Here is a 20,944-nt window from a genome sequence, read left to right as displayed (position 1 = left end):
CGTTAGTTTCTCTATGTCTCTGTTTAGTTTCTGTTTCCATGATCTGTATATTGATGAGAGTGTGGTGTTGATGTCCCCCACTATTATTGGGTAAGGTGCAATGTGTGCTTTAAGCTTTAGTAAGGTTTCTTTTATGAATATAGTTGCCCTTGCATTGGAGTATAGATATTGAGGATTGAGAGTTCATCTTGGTAGATTTTTACTTTGATCAATATGAAGTGTCCTTCCTTATCTTTTTTGATAGCTTTTGGTTGAAGGTCAATTTTATTCAACATTATAATGTCTACTCCAGTTTGTTTCTTGGGACCATTTGCTTGGAAAATTGTTTTCCAGCCTTTTACTCTGAGGTAGTATCTGTCTTTGTCACTGGGGTGTGTTTCCTGTATGCAGTAAATTTCTGTGTCTTTTTACATATCCAGTCTGTTAGTCTATGTCTTTTTATTGGGAATTTAGTCCATTGATGTTAAGGGATATTAAGGAATAGTGGTTGTTGCTTTTGTTATTTTTGTTGTTAGATCTAGAATTATGTTTGTGTTTCTCTCTTCTTTTGGTTTCGTTGCAAGGAGATTGCTTTCTTGCTTTTTCTAGGGTGTAGTTTCCCTCCTTGTGTTGGAGTTTTCCATCTATTATCCATTGCAGGGTTGGATTTGTAGAAAGATATTGTGGAAATTTGGTTTTGTCATGAAATATCTTGATTTCTCCATCTATCTTAATTGAGAGTATTGCTGGATATAGGAGCCTATGCTGGCATTTGTGTTCTCTTAGGGTCTGTATGACATCTGCCCAGGGTCTTCTGGTTTTCATAGTCTCTGTGAGAAGTCTGGTGCAATTCTGATAGGTCTGCCTTTATATGTTACTTGACCTTTTCCCCTTACTGCTTTTAATACTCTTTCTCTGTTTTGCTCATTTGGTGTTTTGACTATTATGTGACAGGAGGAATTTCTTTTCTGGTCCAATCTATTTGGAGTTCTGTAGGCTTCTTGTATGTTTATGGGCATCACTTTCTTTAGGTTAGGAAAGTTTTCTTCTATAATTTTGTTGAAGATATTTACTGGCCCTTTAAGTTGGGAGTCTTCGCTTTCTTCTACAGCTATTATCCTTAGGTTTGATGTTTTCATTGTGTCCTGGATTACCTGGATGTTTTGGGTTAGGAGCCCTTTGCATTTTAGATTATCTTTGATGGCTGTTTAGATGTTTTCTATGGTATCTTCTGCCCCTTTGCTTCTCTTTTCTATCTTGTATTCTGTTGGTGATGCTCGTGTCTATGACTCCTGATCTCTTTCCTAGGTTTTCTACCACTAGGGTTGTCTCCCTTTTTGCTTTTTTCATTGTTTCTTTTAAAACACTTTTAAATCCAGCATGATTTTATTCAATTCCTTCACCTGGTTTGTTGTTTTTTCCTGTAATTCTTTAAGGGATTTTTGTGTTTCTCTTTAAGGGCTTCTACTTGTTTACCTGTGCTGTTCTGTATTTCTTTAAGGGAGTAATTTATGTCCTTCTTGAAGTCCTCTATCATCATCATCATAAAATGTGGTTTTAAATCCAAATCTCACTTTTCCAGTGTGTTTAGATATCCAGTATCTGCTTTGGTGGGAGAACTGGTCTCTGATGATGCCAAGTAGTCTTGGTTTCTGTTGCTTAGGTTCCTGTGTGTGCCTCTTGCCATCTGGTTGTCTTTGGTGTTATCTGGTCTTGCTGTCTCTGACAGTGGCTTGACCCTCCTCTAAGCTTCTGTGTCAGCACTCCTAGAGGCTTGTTTTTGTTTTTTTGTTTTTGCTTTTTTTTTTTTTTTGAGTTGGATCTGGGACCTGAGAGCTGCTTCTGGTTTTGCGTGTCCTGAAGCCTCCAGGGAGGTCACTTGGAGCAGAAGAGTTGATCTTACCTCTGCTCTCAGATGTGTCAGAGCTCCAGGGGACTGGCTTTCGGCTGTCAGCACAGGCAGAAACTGGAAGGTTCCTGCTGGGGATTGCTCCTAGGTTCCTGTATCCAGTGGGCATTAGGCAGATTCCTTTTGTTCCAGGAATGCGGTCAGAACTGGCAGTCTCCTGTGAGCTCTCAGGATTGTCCCCACTTCTGAGAGTCCAGCTCTCTCCCCCATGGGATTTGGGTACAGAGAGCTGTGGGAGTGGTTCAGCTCTGGGTACAGGCAGAAACATGGAAGTGTCCAGTTCCAGATGACTTCTGCCTTTGTGTGTCCTGAGGCCACCAGGTGGGTCCCTTGGAGAAGAAGAGTTGCTTTTACCTCTGCTCTCAGGTGTGTCAGTGCTTAACTGGCTTTCTGCTCTTGGCCAAGAGAAAACTTATAATTGAATTACAGGTATTGATGTTGTGTCAGACAAGAGTGAAGGGGATTTGTATTTTTTAATTTCCTTCTAAAATTATACTTCTAACCCAATAAAAACATTATTATTACAAACTACCCCTTTAAAATATATGTTAGCTAAAGGCTCAATATTATGGAAAATAAGACATAAAACTTACAGGGTATAGTGACAACAGCTACTGTGTATGCCTCTACCCACCTGTCGTTTATCCATATGACTCCTTTTATATTCCTCTCTATTCACTCGTAGTTAGCACACTACCTCTACTTCTTAGGGTGTAACATCTCATAAGTTTTAACCTTTCATTGATAGAAAGCCAAGTCCTATCAGGTTCAAGGACAGCCACTGACGTATTTGTAGTAAGAAACCGTGTGGAAGGTTTAGAAACTATTCAAACCGAGGATGAGGCGACCACTCTCTTGAAAATGTCATATGCAATTAGGAAGAGCACAGCCACACAGTAGTGCTTATTGGGAGAGTTGTTTAACCACATATTTCTCTATAATTATATGCATATTCTTTCTATTACTTATAAAGGAAGATAAAAAGTAAATATAGTAAGAAGAATAAATGAGCTCCCACCTCTAGATACCATCTCCTCAAGGGGTTTAGCTTGGAATTTGTTTGTTGAATGTCTATACCATTATGGTCCTTTGATGTAATCCTAACTCCTAATGGGATGGTCTTGGGAACTAGCCCTTTGAGATGGAGTGGAGGATTATGTTTGAATACTCCTGGTTGGAACTGGTGCTCTTACAAAAATTAATTGCAGGGAGCTACCATTAGAGTTCCTCTACCATGTGAGGACATTGAAAAAATAGTGTTCCTTGTGACGTGGAAATGTCCATACCAGACATAGAAGTTGGTGAATAGTCCAAATTTTAGAACTATAAAAATTATTTTTGTTGTTTATAAGCCTATGAGCTTGTTGTATGGTGTCTTGTTGCAGTAACTCCAATAAGCTAAGAGAGAAAATGTTCCATAGTGCTAGACACAATAATGATTATTTGGATTGTGATTATATATTAATTAATAGCTTGTTAGTTTTAAACTAAGACTACAAATGAAGGATAATGTGGTAATTGTCAATGCCACTTAGAGTGCCTTTTAATTTTATTTTAAAACATTTTATTTAGTTTTATTTTATGTGTTTTGCTTGCATGTACATATGTGCATCATGTGGCACTCATGGAGTATCAGGCATATGTGGACTCCTCAAGAGTGTGTTAGATGCTTTGGAACTAGAATTACAGGTAACTGTTAGCTTCCGTTTGAGTGCTGTGTCCTGAACTTGGATCCGCTGGTAAAGCAGCAAATTTTCTTAGCCACTGAGCCCCATTTAACTGCTCTTTATGAAGTCAACCATCTGCTAAGTCATGTTTTAAGCTGTTTATTGACTATTTTATTTATACAATAAACATCTGTATACAAATTCGCTGAGAGGTACAACTATTATTGTTATCAATTGACAAATATAGAACCCCAGGCACCACAAAAATTAAAGAAACTGCCTAGGTTCATCCAGTCAGTTGAGAGTTGAAGTCAAAATTTGAGTCAAGATAATGGAGCTAAAGCCTGACACTGAAGCAAAATTAGGGACACAGCAAAGTGTGACAGATATAACTTTAAGCTGGGGTGGTAGTTTAAATATGCTTGCCCAGGGAGTGGTACTATTAGGAAGTGTGGCCTTGTTGGAGTAGGAGTGGCCTTGTTGGAGGAAGTGTGACATCATGGCAGGATTTGAGTTCCTCCTCCTAGCTGCTTTGGAAAAACAGTCCTCTCCTGGCTGTAGTTGGATCAAGATGCAGAACTCTCATCTCCTTCTCCAGCACCATGTGCTATGTCTGCCTGGACACTGCCATGCTTCCTGCTGTGATGATAATGAACTAAACCTCTCAAATTGTAAGCCAACCCTGATTAAATGTTTGCCTTTATAAGAGATGCCTTGGTCATGGTGTATTTTCAACGCAATAGAAACCCTAGCTAAGACAGCTGGAGTCCACAGAAATCAGTATGCTTCTGTCTCCTTGATTGCACCATGAGGTTATAATAATAGTTGTTTCCTATTTGCCTCAGAAGCCTGCTTCTAAGATAAATAAATATGTCTAACTTCAAAAGTTCCCCTAAGGACAATATAAAAATTCAAGGCATAACAATTTATATATAACTGTGTGTGTTTGATGAACGTATTTATTTGTTTCTTACTTCATCTTGGGATTCCTAGAAAATAGACTCTCACTGAGGATTCTTAAGGCAAAAAACTATTCATAAGAACCAACTGAAGAACAACAATAACAACAACAAAAACAAAAAGAAAACAGGAAAAGGACAGTAACTTTTGTTTAATAAAAGGGAAATTAAACTTTCATTTATGACTGTGTTTAAATCAATCATTTGAAGCAAATGTAATCCTTTAAAACTACATAAGGATAGTGCATTTAACTTCCACATATTATGTGTTGAAATTTACAGAAAAGGAGAAAATAAGACTATGACATCAAAAGCAAATACTAATTATTTTGGGAACTCAAGGAAAGTTAATATTACTTATGATTTTACTCTCAGTTCTCTCATCTTTAGTCAGAAAAACTATGCACAAAGACCTCTAAAATCTGCCTTTATTCTTGGTCCACCCGCCACAATCATGTACTGCATTTTAATAACCTCGCCTGACTGAAAGAAGTATTTCTGAGAATATAGGAATAAAAAGACATTTCTTAATATGACAAGGAACAATTGTCTTTCTCAAAAATTATTTTCTTTTTCTTTATAATAATTTATGGTTTATTTTATCTTATGTGCATTGGTGTTTTCCCTGTAGATTTGTCTGTGAGGGTGCCTGATCTCCTGGAGCTGGAGTTATAGACAGTTGGGAGCTGCCATGTGGGTGCTGGGAACAGAGCCTAAGCTCTCTGCAAGAGCTGTTAAGCTCTTAAGCGTTAAGCCATCTCTCAGCCCAGGAATGATTTTTCTTTAATAAACTAGTGCTGCCAAGCTTACTGTAGAAGAATGAGACTCTAATATTAAGATCATGAATTAGAAAAGTTGTTGATTATTTATCTATTTAACATTTTAGGCTATTCCTGTCAATAAAATTTATAAAATAATTATTATAGATATGGTATATGACAAGAAGCTAACATGTATTGTAAAATAATAATCAATAACTATACAATAAATATAACTAGCTGAACATTGATAGGTTGTGAATAACAATGTTTGAATATCAAACACATATTAAGATTTTATTGTAAAGACTAGTTAGTGAATGATCTGCTAACAAAAATACTGGAATGTTAACTACTGAAATTAAAATATATAATATATGTAATTTTAATGTGCAAAATATATAACCTATCCTTTATAATAGTTTAACCATAAGATATAAAATGTTTAAAGAGAGAAGACAATAACATTCCTAGCTTAAGGAAGCACAACAAACCTGTATAAATACAACAGTTCCTTAAAGTGCAGTTTATTTCAATTTCAATCAAAATCCTAGTTATATATCTTAGAAAAATGGATAAAATGATGATTAAAATGTCACTGGAATGAATATATGGAATCTAGTTCAGAAAATTACAAGAAGTAAGGGTGATAAAATCTGTGTATGTTACTAAATAGCACATTTTAAAAGGAAGGGAAGCAAAGCATTACAGTAAAAACCAAAGGCAAACAGACGATCTGAGCCTTAAGCAGATTTTAATATGAAAAAAGATAACAATGCATATTTAGAAATCATGAGTTATAAGGAAGAAGGGATATTAATCAAGAAGATGTGTCTTTTAATAATATCTTTGAAGGAAAAAAACCACTACCACAAAAACTTTTAGAATTACTAGAGAAGAATTAAAATTAAGTGGTAGGAATTATGCAAACACTGTGGGATCACTGTCTAGGTGCGATACTTACATGCCTGTTCCAGATCACTATGGGAACATGTGTATGTAGAGAAGCAAAAGGCATTGCATCCTGGGAATGCAATGTATTGATAACAGGGTAATGAAAAGAGAGGGACAAAGAGAGGAACCAGGGGGAGGAGGGGGTGTTTCGAAACCCTCATGCTGGCATGGCTGGGCAATCAACCAAACATCGACTTCCAAAAACAATGCAGAGATGTATGGTGACAAACTCTGTTGATATGTCACAAAGGGTAAACCCTGGGACTGAGTGAATCACGGGCTTTACCATAGCCCTGGAAGTAAAAATCTTGATTTTATTAACTGGTGTTCACATAGAATAAGAGAAACTGCGAATGGCATAAAGAAAACTCTTTGGTGACGGAGGGAGTGGTAGTTAGAAGGAGGTATAGAGCCAAAAGACTTGTTCTGTTTTGAATGATGGTGCGAATGGGATGGGAGATTAAGAGAATGGTATCCTTGAACAGCAGAAACGGTGAGGATCAGACATACACAGTGAAGCCTTGTCTCTCCCTCCTGGACTTACACTCTCATTTACCACTCGCTAGACTCCAAACACACAACCTTGTGTGTGCCACACATGTGCTCCACTATGAGTTACATCTCTAGCCTAAAAGTCTGTCTTTTCTAGAAAGAATATTTTTTTTCCCAATGGAAGGAAGAGAGTAAGAGGTAACAGAGACAAAAAGTGATCAATGGTTGCTGAGGTCATGTGAGCTATAGCCCCCTTTTTTTCTGCTTGCTGCTGGTTTCATATGAAACAACACCAAGGGCTGAGGAGATGTCTCAGTTAGAAAACACTCCATCCACACAAGCATGAAGGTCTGCATCTGAGTCCGAGGACACTAACAGGCTTCGCGTGGTGTTGTGTGTTTGTAACCTCAGCTCTGTTGCAGCAGAGCACTCTGTCCAGCCAACAAGGGTTACTTGGCAAGTGCCATGGCACTGAGAGACCCTGCCTCAAAAATCGAAGAGAAAGAGACAGTGAAAGAGAAGGGGAACGAGAAAGACAACCAAGGTAGATGGAGAATGATAAGAAAGCCCACGAGGACATGAGAAATATAGTGCAAGTCTTGATGAGATTATGATGTTGAAATGCTAAGGGCTGAACAGGAGAGAAACCGACAGAGGCCCAAAAAAGAAGATATTCAAAACGGAGAAGGCAAAGGCAGAAGAAATTAAGAAGACAAAGAATGGAGAGTTGGTTTTTTATGATCATTAAAATCAAGGAGGATTACATCAGTGGTTTGCTTAGGTGATGGAAACGCCACAAAGGAAAATGATTAGAGAAGCAAGCGTCTGCTCAGGGGTGAGTGGTTAACTAAAGAAGCTGACAGAGCAGAGACAGACATGAGAAAGAGCTAAAGCTGTCTGATGCCACAGAGGAGAAGGTGCGGAAGGCTGAGACTGGCAGTATGGGACAGGGATGCCCACCCTCTCTTCAGGGTCAGGAACATGAAGAACAGCAGAAAACAATGACTGCTTAGGAGGGCCACAGGACTGGCAGCCTGTGAGGGGACAGTCAGATTTCTATAAGCAAACTGAAGAGAAAGCTAGGGGGGAAGAGAATTCTACATGGGATTTTATTGATGTTTTACCATGAGTTCTACAAGGTTCAGTGGAAAAATGTCAGAAGACTAGAAGAAGATGGGAGAAATGGATGCCTAGAGCTATAAAGTGATTCAACTTTAGGGGATCAGCAATGACAGAGGATCCTGAAATACCAGTGAGAGACTGGAGGGCCCAGATGGTTCAAAAGCAAATGGTGGTTCAGGGTTCTGCCTGTCACAGGAAGATGCACCACTAACAGTTGCCTTAACTCTATGAGAAATAGGTAAGTGATAGTGTATACAACCAACGCACTTAAGGATGTTCATGATAGCCACTTGTACAAAGCACAATATAAAACTCTAACAGTACTGCATGCCCGGTTTCTAAACACAGACAAACCCAGTGGGAAATATTTAAAATACTAAAATATTTTGACTTAGGTTGTATTGGGGGAAACTTTTTTTGTAACAACTTTTCTTTCTCTTTTCTTTTCTTGTCTTTTCTTTAGATCTTCCTTTTTCCACCACCACCCCTTCCATTATTTTCTTTTGAATTTTCAAAACTGGAAATCAAAGTTAAGACTTCATATAGGCCATACTCACTCTACCATCCTAACCCTTTAAGCATTTGGTTATAATTTCCAGATTCCATAAAAACCCACTTTTCTCATAATTAGAAAATAATATACCACATAATTTTTGACCAGTGTGTTCTCCCGTGCTCTAAGATGATATTATTCCATTTTTTTTGGAGAGGAACTGAGGGTTTTTCCCGATCATAATCCCTCATTACATCTTAAAACGTAGAACATGGCGACCGTCCTTGCCCCTTGCGTTTTCTGTTTCAAGCACACAGCTATGCTCCTTGCCGAGGAATCTGCCTCTGCGTGGAGGACTGCATATTTGGAAAGCGAAAGGAGCGTACAGGTCTTGTCCAGGAATCTGCAGGTACCTACCTGGCATACTGAGGTCTCAGGATCACACTGGCTACTGTGTCCATGACACTGACAGGGAACACAGGTTCCTAAGGTTGGTCCGGGAGTTCGGCCACCTGGTTCAGAATGCACTCGGTAAAATCCTGGTGCACACGTCTAGAAGAAAAAGAAGGCGATCAGGACAGGTATGTTAGCATGCTTGCTTCCGTACAGAATTTCTTCAGTAGTTTTAAAGATGTCCTCTCTGTGTGTATGTGAATTTGGGGAGTCCCACTTATAAGCATAAATGACAATTTTAATATGTTTCTGTTATGGTTTGCCCTGGAGTTACCTGTATTTTGATGCTAATTCCACTGCCCCAAGGACAGCTGCCTAATCACATACTCAGGACTCAGGTGACTTCACCAGAACCTTCTCCCCATTTAATTTGTAAAATACAGGTGAGGGGCAGGTACAGGACAGAAGGAGGCCTGTCATTGGATGAGAAGGAAGGATGGGCGGGAGAAAAGTTTGAAGGAAGAGGAGGAGACTGAACGGAAGGGAGGAAGAGACAGGAGGGAGAGGGAGAGAAGTCGTGACAGAACAATATGGCGGGTGATGTTAAGATTCTGTTCTGTGTATTCACAGGTTGCTATTAATGTTCTTAAGGGATGGATGGTACTGGGCTTTGTATGTTTAGGTGGGCAATTATATCTTACCAATTGGGTCAAAGGTTATTGTGTTGTATGTTCTTTCATGTGTAGATTTAAGTGTAGTGGAGTGTGGGGCGGCTGGTCTGGGCTACCGTTGTGGGATGTGTGTTTCTGGCATGGAAACCTGCCTTGGGAACTAGATGGGTGGAGAGACTGCTGCCAGGCTCAGAGAGAGGCAGTGTGATATGGGATGGAGCAGAGCGGGTGAGAGGCTTTGCTGACTGAGAATTAAGATATTCAGCCAATATCTTGGGGGCACTGAGGTGTAGGACCTAAAGTGGGTAAAAAGACAGCATTTTATTTTTTATATTTTTACAACAACATACTTCTGCTAGGTCCCTCTTCTGTTCTCCAGCACAGGCAGCCTCATGTCATCAGATTTTCGCAGAGGAAAGCTTTCATTTGCATCTATTGCTTTTTGCCTGAGAAAGCCTGAAAGTGTCCTTTTCTTGAGTGGTTTATTTTTAACTAACATTGTCATATGGACTAACGAGATGCTAGCCCAGTGTCCTTGACAGCTGAAAATATGCTTTTCTACACTTGATAGCTAACTAGCAAATGTCCAAAAACATCTTAGTAAAACAAAATAAAAAATCCTATAGTTACATTATTTATATCAATATGATTTAAAACTCATATAAAGGAAAAAATCAAAATAATAAAATCTCTGGGTCTTGAAACTACCAGACATTTATAAAATGTATCCTTTCCTGATTTGTATTTTTTTTTCATTTTGCAATGAAAACAGAGCTAACAGAAAATTGTTGGTAAGCCTGACATATGCAAAACCCTGAGTTTCATCTTCATGAAAGTTTCGTCATATGCTTGTATCAAGAATAGCATTGGAAAAAAAAAAAGAACAGCATTAGATTTCTGTGAAGAGGCCCTCAGTTTGAGGTGCACTGACATGCATACCAGGCTCAATGCTGTCTCTCATCAGACAGTGTTTGATTTCTGATTAAGAGATGGAAGGCAGTTCCTGGATACCACGGAGGATTATGAAGAGGCTGTTTAAACACCTCTCTTAAAACTCTCTTCTGTTGAAAAAGAGAATGACAGCTGGCTAAGTAGGCATATATGTTTTTCCAAGAACTTCTTAAAGCGTGCACATGCTTTGGATCTGGCCTAAGCAGCTCAGAATAAAATAAACAGAAGTCCCCCAGAGAGAGAGAGAGAGAGAGAGAGAGAGAGAGAGAGAGAGAGAGAGAGAGAGAGAGAAATAAATGCTCAGTGTTCTCCTTGAATTTATTTTGATTTGTTTAATGTGTACCTCAATTAAGCACTTAATGAAGGGTCTCTTGGCTTTTATCAGCCTATAAGAAATTCTAATGAGATTTAACTCCTTCCCGAATTTGAGCAAACTATAGAAAGGCTGAACCCATTAGTAAAAAAACAACAGAACAAACAAACCCAAAACTTTGTATCTTTTCGGTCTTATAGTACATTCAAATATATATTGTACATTTGGGTATGTAATCAATCATGTTATTGACACTTGAGGTTAACTTTCCCCATTGTTACAGAAAGAGTGTAGAAATTACAGCTGAAGAATTCATTTATAGATAACTACCCTGTGAGCTACAATGTATGCTTCGAGCTTTAGTAAAGCTTCTCTTATGAATGTGGGTGCCCTTGCATTTGGAGCACAGATATTCAGAATTGAGAGTTCATCTTGGTTCATCTTGGTGGATTTTTCCTTTGATTCGTACGAATTGTCCTGCCTATCTTTTTTGATTACTTTCGGTTGAAAGTCCATTTTATTCAATATTATAATTGCTACTCCAGCTTGTTTCTTGGGACCATTTGCTTGGGCATTTGTTTTCCAGCCTTTTATTCTGAGCTAGTGTCTGTCTTTGTCACTGAGGTGTGTTGACCCTCCCGTACCCCTGTGGGTCAGCACTCCTGGGAGACCAGCTCTCCCCTGGCCAGTTTTGGGTATAGAGAGCTGTGGCAAAGGGTCAGCTCTGGCACCGATGGAACCCAGAAGCAGGCCTTTCCTTTTGCTGTTCAGTTATTTGGGGAATTTTGAAACGTTCTGATGCTTGGCTTTACCCATAAAGACTACAATTGAGTTGATAAAATGAAGGGCAAGAGGCAAGTTAAAACTCCTGAGAAGGTGTTAGTAGTGCTCATGGCCAAGGGTCACTGAGGGTCACAGACACACCTATCATCCTGTGTTTTTAAAGTGTATTTGAAAGGGGAATATGGGCTCCCTGGAACTACACCCTAATGGATATGGGAGCTGTGATTTCGAAGTAAGTCTGTGTGAAGGCTATGGTCCAATTATTGTCTTTTGGACATGACTTCCTTATCCCACAAATCAGCAGGTTATTAACTGAGCTGACATCTAAACTTTCTTCTTAAAAGTTTAATATTTTGTTTTTTAAAAAGCTCTCCTTCTCTTTGCTCCTTGCTCTCTTGCTCTTCCCCTTTGTCTCTTTTTACCCCACTCCCCTCCCCTCTTTCCTCCACATGCTCATGGCCGGCCTCTATTCCTCTCCTCTTCTATTCTTCTTCTCTCATTAAACCTTTCCACATTGGAAAAAAAGAAACAGTTTAATATGGTGTTTTGGTGGACTGTATTACTAAACAAAGAAAAAGTGACTCTTTTTCAATGTAAGAATTAGAGTATTATCAGATTGTTTAAAACAACATGTCACCATTTATCTCCTTTTAATCCTGTCCCTTCCTGGATCACCTTGAATTTATTATTTCCATTAAGAGTTAATTGGAGGTGTTTTTAAAATATCAAGTCTTTCTGCCCTCATTGAAAACAAAGGGGACAAAATTCAACAGCACAAGAAAGCCTGAATAGGACAGAAAAGGCATTACTTTCACATGTTCTCAAAAGACAATTTTTTGGAACCTGATGAAGAATTTAAGAAAAGCAAATAAACACGTCTTCAAACTTCATTTTGTTAGCTTTTCTTCCACCTATAGTTCCGATTTTTCCAAAATTCTATTCTCCTGTCCTGAAATTGGCACAACTCAATTTTTTTCTGCCCTTTTTTCATTTTTCCTTTCACCATGTGATATCTCTCAAAAAACTTTAGAATCAAGTGTGTACAAAAGATGTGGGGAGTAGAGCTAATAGAATTAAGAAGAGCGGTGGGCCAGCATCTCTCAGATCCTCTCCTCGGAGACAATGGAAGCTGACAGGGGCAGGAGCCAGTGAGCACAGTCTTCCTGGGATCCCTGTGCTGGTTTTGCACCCAGGCCAAGGTGGCTTTAGCTTTTCTCCTGACACTGCCACTGCAGACAGGTTTTGAGTGCAGTCAGCCTCAGTTTCCTGACACGAAACACGTGGATCTTTTGTATCATAATATTTGAATGTAAGGAAACACTTTTAGAAATAAATAAATCTCAGTTTAAATTACAGCGTTTCTATTGCATAGCTGTGCAATGGTGGGCAAGTTCTTTTACCTGCCTGGGTCTCAGTTTCTTCAGTGGGAGATTATAAGTAATGCTCTATGAATAAGTCTGACAGTGTACGTATGCCATGTGCTTGGGATTGTACAGGATACAGTATGTGTACAGTAAACTTTATTCTTGTATAGGGATGTTGTGGGAATTAATCTACATACCTAATGCTTTCTACAAATTAACATAAATACTCTGTCCCAGATAAGATTCAGATGTAGTTGCTGGGAAAAAACTAAAAAAATAAAGGCAGCAAGAAATTTTCTAACGTTCTCAGGAGAGAAAATGACAGCACAACCCATCTCTATATAACGTGTTACAAAACAATGCTTCTGTCAACTACATACCATTTACACAGTAAGGGCCTTATAGATTTCTCTGACTGGGAACATAACAGTCATCTTACTGGGTGCACATGCATGCCATGATATCTGCACAGCATGCAGTCTCCTAGTGACACAGTTCTCACATTATGTTCCCACTGTTAAGAACATACTACATGAAAGCAGCCCTCAGGTCTCCCATATGCCATGACACTGAACTGATAAAGGATCCCCTGAGGGAAGTATGCATGTGGAAGGGGCCCACTCTGTGGAAACATTATGAATTTTGAATTTTCTGACTATCTAGTATGTATGCATTGGGGACTTTGCTCAAACTGATAGATACCAGTTCAACTCCGATCCAAGCAAATAAGGAATTGAGAGAGTAGAACTCTCAAAACATCAACTAGGCATCATTATTAAACTTCTTATCTGGGGCTGGGGATTTAGCTCAGTGGTAGAGTGCTTACCTAGGAAGCGCAAGACCCTGGGTTCGGTCCCCAGCTCCGAAAAAAAAGAACCAAAAAAAAAAAAAAAAGAAGGTAAACTTCTTATCTGTTATGTCATTGCAGAATGCCATATACACAATGCTGGAAAGTCATAAATAATGGTGTCTGTGTGTAACTGAAAGTGATTATAGGTTTAGGTAATAATCGTACCCTAAGCTACTCTAGAAAACTGGCTAAGTATGGGGGCTCTGGAAACAAGTATGATACAAAGAGAGAACCTTTTATTTGACTTCTAAAAGAAATCTAGTTTCCACTCCAAATTACTGTGATCATAAATCACAAGAACTAGCTCTTTCAAGGACAGGAATCTGTGCTGAGGAGAACAATAGGCAAAAGAGTAGAATCCTTGTAACTGGCTGCATTTTAAATGGCAATGCTTAAGTCTGTCTTCCTGCAATCGTATTTTGCCTAAACATATGAAGTTGTTAGCTTACCAAATGTAAATATCTGTAGGATTCTGCACGCTTGGTGAAGATGTTGTAAAGGAACCGTCTTGTGTATTCATAACCCAAAGCATATGTTACTGGAACGGGCTGGATTATTTCAAAACCTTCCTTAGCTCTTGCTTTGATGATTAGATTTTATGCTTGGGTAATTACACTTTAGAATCAAAATGAATTATAAATAAGATGTATAATGGATTAGAGGCAGTGGGGTGTGGAGAACATGTCAGGTGTCTTATTATGAGAGATAAGCCTTTATCTCCATAATCTCTCCACTAAGTCCTCACTGTGATCGTTGTCTGTAAATAGGAGCGGCGCTCACAGGACACAGATGAAGCTGAGTGCTCACACTTACGTAGGCTACATTCTAGGAGTTTCCCGTTTACTTTCATTTGCGTTTGCTTAATTTGTGCTAGTTCATATTTTTAAATAAGGGCAAGTCATGAAAATATCAATGCTAAAGTGTGTTTTAGTCTTCTTAGAAAGCCTATAAATCACAAAACAAACATATAATGTGACATTTGTGGATAAATGTAGATTGTAGTGAAATAATTTTATAACCTTCCTGTTTTTGTTGAAATATGAAGAGAATCGTATTAAATAAGTGGGGAGAAATGGATACATAATATCTTTCTTCTCAAGATACCGGAAGTCAAGCTTGATCTGGATATTCTCCATAGGAAAATTATGTTACCAAGTCAGAAATTTCAGAACTTCTATCCTATAGTTTAGATAACTACATAACGATAACTATATATAATGACTGCTAGTGCAGTTAAAGGATTTGGCCAAACTCATACAGCTTTCCAGCAGTGCAGCCACACAATGAAACACAATTCCCTTTCTCTGGAAAGTTCCGTGTGTCCTTTCTGCATCTATCTCTCCTGCTTACAAAATGTTAGCCCATTGTGTGTGTGTGCATTGCTTCATTTTCTAGCCGCGTACCACAGATGTTTGAAAGGCATATGTAGATAAGTGTAATAGTTCGTGTTGCGTAGAAATGCATGTCCAGGGGAAACTACTGCTTAATAAAGAGATGTGTCATTTGATTGTTTATGAGACTCAAGTGTGCATGTTACAATGAATATCTCCCTTTGAGCAGGCGACGGAGCTGCTTCAAGGCAGTTTAGTCATCCCATGAAGTTGTTCTCTCAACACTGTGGAGTCATACAGTGGTGGCTAAGGTAACAGCATTGAATTTGCAGTGTGGTTTTTCTTCCGTGAATTCTCATTTATATTAATCCTTGAGGTGATTCAATAGGTAAAACCCTGGGGTACAGCAATAAGCCAGCGAAAGAACCTGAAGTGGTGAAGTGAGACAGGAGTTACAACTTTGTTTGTTTGTTTATTATTTAATTTATATGTGTGTACTTTGGTTTATGCATACCACAATAAGCATGTGGAGATGCTTTTCGAGGGAGGGCAATTCGAGGGAGTTTGTTATCGCTTTCTACCACGTGGGTCCTGGAAATTTCAACAAGTCGGGTGGTAAGGCTTGGTGGCAAGGGCTTTTGCCCACAGAGCCTTCTCACCCACCCCACTTCAGAATATTCAAGATGCACTTTGGCTTTGGCCTTGAGTCATGCATGCCATTCTTGAGAAAATTTCCAAAATCTCATTTACAAAGTTGTCAAATTAAACTACATTAAAAATATATCAGCACATAAACCTATAATTAGTACATGTGTCATAGTATCGACTTGATACAAGTGCCAGTGATCACAAACTAGTGACTTGTTTAAGGTTCCCAGCCTATATAATTGTCATAAGAGTCTTAATCTGTAGTAGGAGGAAACATCAATAACATCAAACTTCATGCAAAGGGCACCAATTCGTGTGACCAATGAGACAGAATGCGGGATACAGTAAGTCCCAGAAAACTCTTTAAAAGTCAGGAATTTGTAGATGGCAGGTTATGGAATACCACTAATTACTCAGTCTTGAGTATTTATCATGTTTAGCTTCTAGAGTTTTAGATATCTATGCAAGGTCTCAGCCCTAGTCCTGAATACAAATAGCTCTAGTAATTGATGATGAAGCTCAAATTCAGCCCAGTTCCTTATCTCTTCAAACTTACCAATATTGTAGTATTCTTTTGACAAACTAGTATTTGTAGAAATTGATTAGACTACCAGAAGGCATTCAGAAGAATACCTTCAGTCCTACATTGTGGGGGGAACAGGACGATTGTGGGAGGTGGAGAGAAGGGGAACAGAAAGGAGGGGGAGGAAATAAGAGTGGCAGCATCAAGATCTGGAGGAGATATGAGAGAGGTATAGAAAGCCAGAAAATCAAACACAAATATGTAGCAGGGAGGATGGGGAATTAGGAAGAGCCACCAGAGGGTCCCAGACACCAGGGAAACAGGACCCTCTCAGGACCCAAGGGGGATGACTTTAGCCAAAATGCACAGAGGAGTGGGGGTAGATACTGTGGAGACCTCCTTCAGCAGATAGGCATGGTCCCTGGTCAGGAAATGGGGCCACACACCCATCTCAAAGTTTTTAACCTAGAAATGTTCCTATTCAAAGGAAGAACTGGGACGAAAAATGGAACAGAGACTGAAGGAAGGGCCAACTGGGGACTGCCCCACCGGGGGATACATCATGGCTGCAGACTCTTGCCATGGTCAAGAGGTACTTGCCAAACCTTGTATGGCGGTTCCTGAGGAAGTCTGGCCAGCAACTAACATGAGTCTAGACCCCACCAACCAAGGTGTGTACCTGGAGGAATCCATGGTTCCAGATTCATATGTAACACAGGATGGCTTTTCCTGACAGCAATGGGAGGGGAGGCCCCTGGTCAGGGAGGCTTGATGCCCCAGCATAGGGGGATGCTGGAGGAGAGGGGTAGAAGAGTGTGTGTGGTTCAGGGAGCACTCTCATACTGGTAAAGGGGAGTGGGAGAGCAGATTTAGATTGGGGCTGGTGGAGGGGTAACAGGGAAGTGGGATATCATGGGATAGAGGTGGGTGGGTGGAGGGGGTAACTGGGAAGTGGGTTATATGAGATACAAACGAATGGAGTGATTACTAAAAACATTTAAAAAATAGAAAAAAGCCAATCTAAATATAATTGAAACCCAATAAAGGAAAGAAAAATGGTTTTAAAATTGTGATAACTGAATGAGGGTAGCATTGTGGAAACAATTAGGAAGACTATGTTGAATGGAACAGCCTGCTATTTAGTGTAGATGTTTTGTCTTTTCTATATAAAAAAACACTCTCAAACTGGATAGGACCATATCTCATAATCACTACCGCTTAAACGCTCTAACTGCTCAGAAATGGTGCCAAGAAGATAGATGGGATATACACGCCAGCCTTTTGAGACACGCTTACCCCTGGCTATGGCATATTGTTACAAATCTTTTAATCAGATATTTCCCTCCAGTTAAGATTCTTTACAAGCTAACAATGACAATAACATATTGCCAATATGCACGACTAATAATCAAATAGGCTAAGAGTACACGTGGAAATCAAGGGCAGAGGAAGTTTGAGAAGGACGCCCATTTGGCTCTGGAAGGGAGCTGAGCTCAAGGGAGTTCTTAGCAGCTAGCTTACCTCACAAGACAAGCCGGAATAGCCAGGAGGGCAGTCACATCTTTCTATCAGGTTTGCCAGTGGGCTTGCCGCTGACACCTGTCCTGGTTCAGCTCCTTCCATGGAGATTTCAGAAATGCTACAAAGATTGCAAGCAGAGTTAATGATCACACAAGCAGATATAGCCTCCAAGAACTACTCAAGGCTTAAGGAAACCCTCCCCCCTCAGATCTCTGCCAGTCACAGGTAAATTCTTTTCTTTGCTTCTTTCAATGAACCAAAACACATCTGTTTGTCAAGGCAACATGAAATTACATATTGTAGAAGGGGGCCATCACGCTAATAACTACGCAGTTTTGAAGTCGCTTAAATTCCAGGCGCTCATTTACCTCGTCCAATTACTGCATTTTTATTTCTTCTCAGACTGCGGTTACATACTAGGAAAATATCCACATAAATCCTAAAGAGTTTACTAAATTGGATGTCTGCTGTCCTGTTGAGAAGTTATTATAAGGATTTTTACTCCTTGGTTTTCGAAATGTGAGTAGCTTCATGTAGACATGGCCAATCAATTAGACGTTTATATTATTTCAAACAGGCAACCCAAGGTCACCCTCTCTTAGAATGTCTCCTGTAGTCACAAGTGAGATTGCTTTTAATTTACTCTCTTCCTCCAGAGCTTCTGTATGTCCTTTCGAGAACTTGGGAAAACCCCCTAGAAAACAATGCCAGGCATCATCTGACCCTGATCTTTAAAAGGATAAAGTGCCTTCCAAATTAATATTTTATTAGCTTTATTAAATAAATCCATCAAGTGACTTCCTATTGGTGGGAAAGCCCTTATGGTAAGGGAAATATTCCCAGTGAATCCTCCAGTACTTTTTTCATTAATTTGAAATTATGCATTAAAATATATGCAGCCCATAAACCCAGACTATTTCATGACTGACTGACTGCAACATGAGAATGTTCTGCAAATAAACTTTTAAGTGAGACACTGGGTAGTTTTGCCTCCATAAAAGGTACCTCCGATAGCTTAAGGAGGTTGAATCATAAACTTTATAACAAGTGTAGGTAAGTTTTATTGAATTATGAATGCACATGCTGATTTCACTAGCATTGTGATGAGCGCTTGGGAGCCCTTACAAAACCAATTTTGGGCTAAAATGCAGGTTTTGCTTCCCTTGCCTAAAGCAGCATCGTGGTAGCAAGGCTGGCACAGAGCTGTAAGCAGCCACTCCTCTCTGATAAGAATGCCTTCACTCTTCCACTCCCTGTGGACTCCGTGATGCAGGAGGAAAAACCGCTATTTGTTTGACTAGTCTTCTTTCCACTGAAACCTTCTGTGGGGATCCATAGCTACTTGTAGAAGATATAAACATCATCTTGCCTTCAATTTCTTGTACAGACATGCTTACAAGAGAGCAGGGCTTAAAATCAAAGGCTCTTGAAGAGTGGCAGCAATAGATCCTCTGCTGTGACTACTGCTTCTCAGGTGATTAGGGGAGCTCACATGTGGATGAAAGGGTAGAGAGGTGAGGAGGACGGAAGTGCAAGCAATGGCTTTCCTTGTTTCTGGATATGGCCTCCACTTGAATGCATACTGAATTCTAGAAGTTACTACATACATAACTCACCCGTAAACTCTGGCATTGCCATAGTTTATGTAAACTATGATAAATGATAAAGATGTTGGGCTATGTCTTACTGGGGGATATTTTAACTTTTGTCATATTTCCCCTGTCTTAAATATTCAAGTGCTGGTGATGTATCTGCCTTATTTGTTTTTCTGGTGAATATACAACTTTGATAGGGTTTGAAAAAGTGATGTATAGTGAAAAATGAAGAAAACTCTGGTCCCTGAAATAACACTAACAACGTGTGCTGTAAACTACTAGACTCTTAGGGTGGTCTGGAGGAATTTGCAAAGTAGTTCACTTACATATATAACAGGTAAGCCAGCTTTGGTGTCTATAACTGATGTACTTTGCTATTCTAAAACAGTGATTTGTTTCTAGTACATGTTTTTATCTTTATGATAAAAATATAAATATTTTTTAATATAAATGAGAAGATGAGATTTGGCTCATGATGATCTCTTCCACTGAAAGCCCCTTCACCAATCTAGTGAGCAACTAAATCTTCTATTAGACAAGAGCGAGTCCTTAAGCAAGATTATGTATATGCTTAGCACAACATGAATATCTGATATATATATATTTTTAGATTCATTAATTTGATTATGAGAGGCTTCCTCTATTTTCTCTAGCTTAGTCTATTCATTTGTCACAAGACTAATTTACAAACATCTTTGGTCTCCATGTTTTTCCTGAACACAAAAGGAATATAAGACTTAAAAGAGACATTGAGTTATTGAGTAAATTAACAAAATGTTTAGCCTCTGCGGTAAGAAACTTACTTAATCTGTGTGAATCCTCCTTTCATCTCTTTGGAGGATTCCTTCTGCTTGTGAAAAATCTCCTGGAGTCTCCATTGTTCTCTCTATGCATTTTATTCTATTTTCTCTAATCGCCACCTTTATCATAATCTACAAACATGCTTACAGCATTTTCCAGTGAGACAAACATGCCTTGATTTTATCACTCGGTCCTCCCATCACTGTGTGACTAGAGTCATGGAAAACAGTGTTCACACTTTCAATATTACATTCTTTGTGTCTCATTCACTCTTTAAAAAATTGAGACTATTTCCAACCAAAGCCCTCAGTGAATGCTGACACTGAAAATGATTCCAAGGACCCCGGCCTGCAGCAGCTCTCTGCTCCCAGACCCCGTGAGAGAGAGACCCAACCGCCTGGTCAGGTGGGCACTCCTGAGGCTGTAGAGCAGAAGAGACCACCAACACTGCCCACCCCTGCCCACATCCCTGGCCCAAGAGGAAACTGTATAAGGCCTCTGGGCTCCCGTGGGGGAGGGCCCAGGAGCGGCAGGACCCCTGCCTGAGACACGGCCGGAACCTGAAGGAAACAGACCGGATAAACAGTTCTCTGCACCCAAATCCCGTGGGAGGGAGAGCTAAACCTTCAGAGAGGCAGACAAGCCTGGGAAACCAGAAGAGACTGCTCTCTGCACACACATCTCGGACGCCAGAGGAAAACAGCAAAGGCCATCTGGAACCCTGGTGCACTGAAGCTCCCGGAAGGGGCGGCGCATATCTTCCTGGTTGCTGCCGCTGCAGAGAGCCCGTGGGCAGCACCCCACGAGCAAACTTGAGCCTCGGGACCACAGGTAAGAGCAACTTTTCTGCTGCAAGAAAGCTGCCTG

General features: G+C 39.7%; 1 protein-coding gene across 8 annotated transcripts in view; it reads right to left on the bottom strand.

Moving 5' to 3' along the window:
* Positions 1-20,944, bottom strand: part of Lama2 (laminin subunit alpha 2) — a 647,931-nt gene that overhangs the window by 205,535 nt on the left and 421,452 nt on the right. For all 8 annotated transcript variants that reach the window (XM_063264627.1, XM_063264628.1, XM_063264630.1 and 5 more), the window contains 2 exons: positions 17,682-17,799; positions 8,751-8,885 (listed from right to left, as the gene is read on the bottom strand). In XM_063264627.1, coding sequence (XP_063120697.1) covers positions 8,751-8,885; positions 17,682-17,799 — 253 coding nt within the window. The remainder of the gene's footprint in view (positions 1-8,750; positions 8,886-17,681; positions 17,800-20,944) is intronic.

This window comes from Rattus norvegicus, chromosome 1 (genome assembly GCF_036323735.1).
Source record: "Rattus norvegicus strain BN/NHsdMcwi chromosome 1, GRCr8, whole genome shotgun sequence".
Classification (NCBI taxonomy): Eukaryota; Metazoa; Chordata; class Mammalia; order Rodentia; family Muridae; genus Rattus; species Rattus norvegicus.
This window is presented reverse-complemented; position numbering and strand designations above follow the sequence as displayed.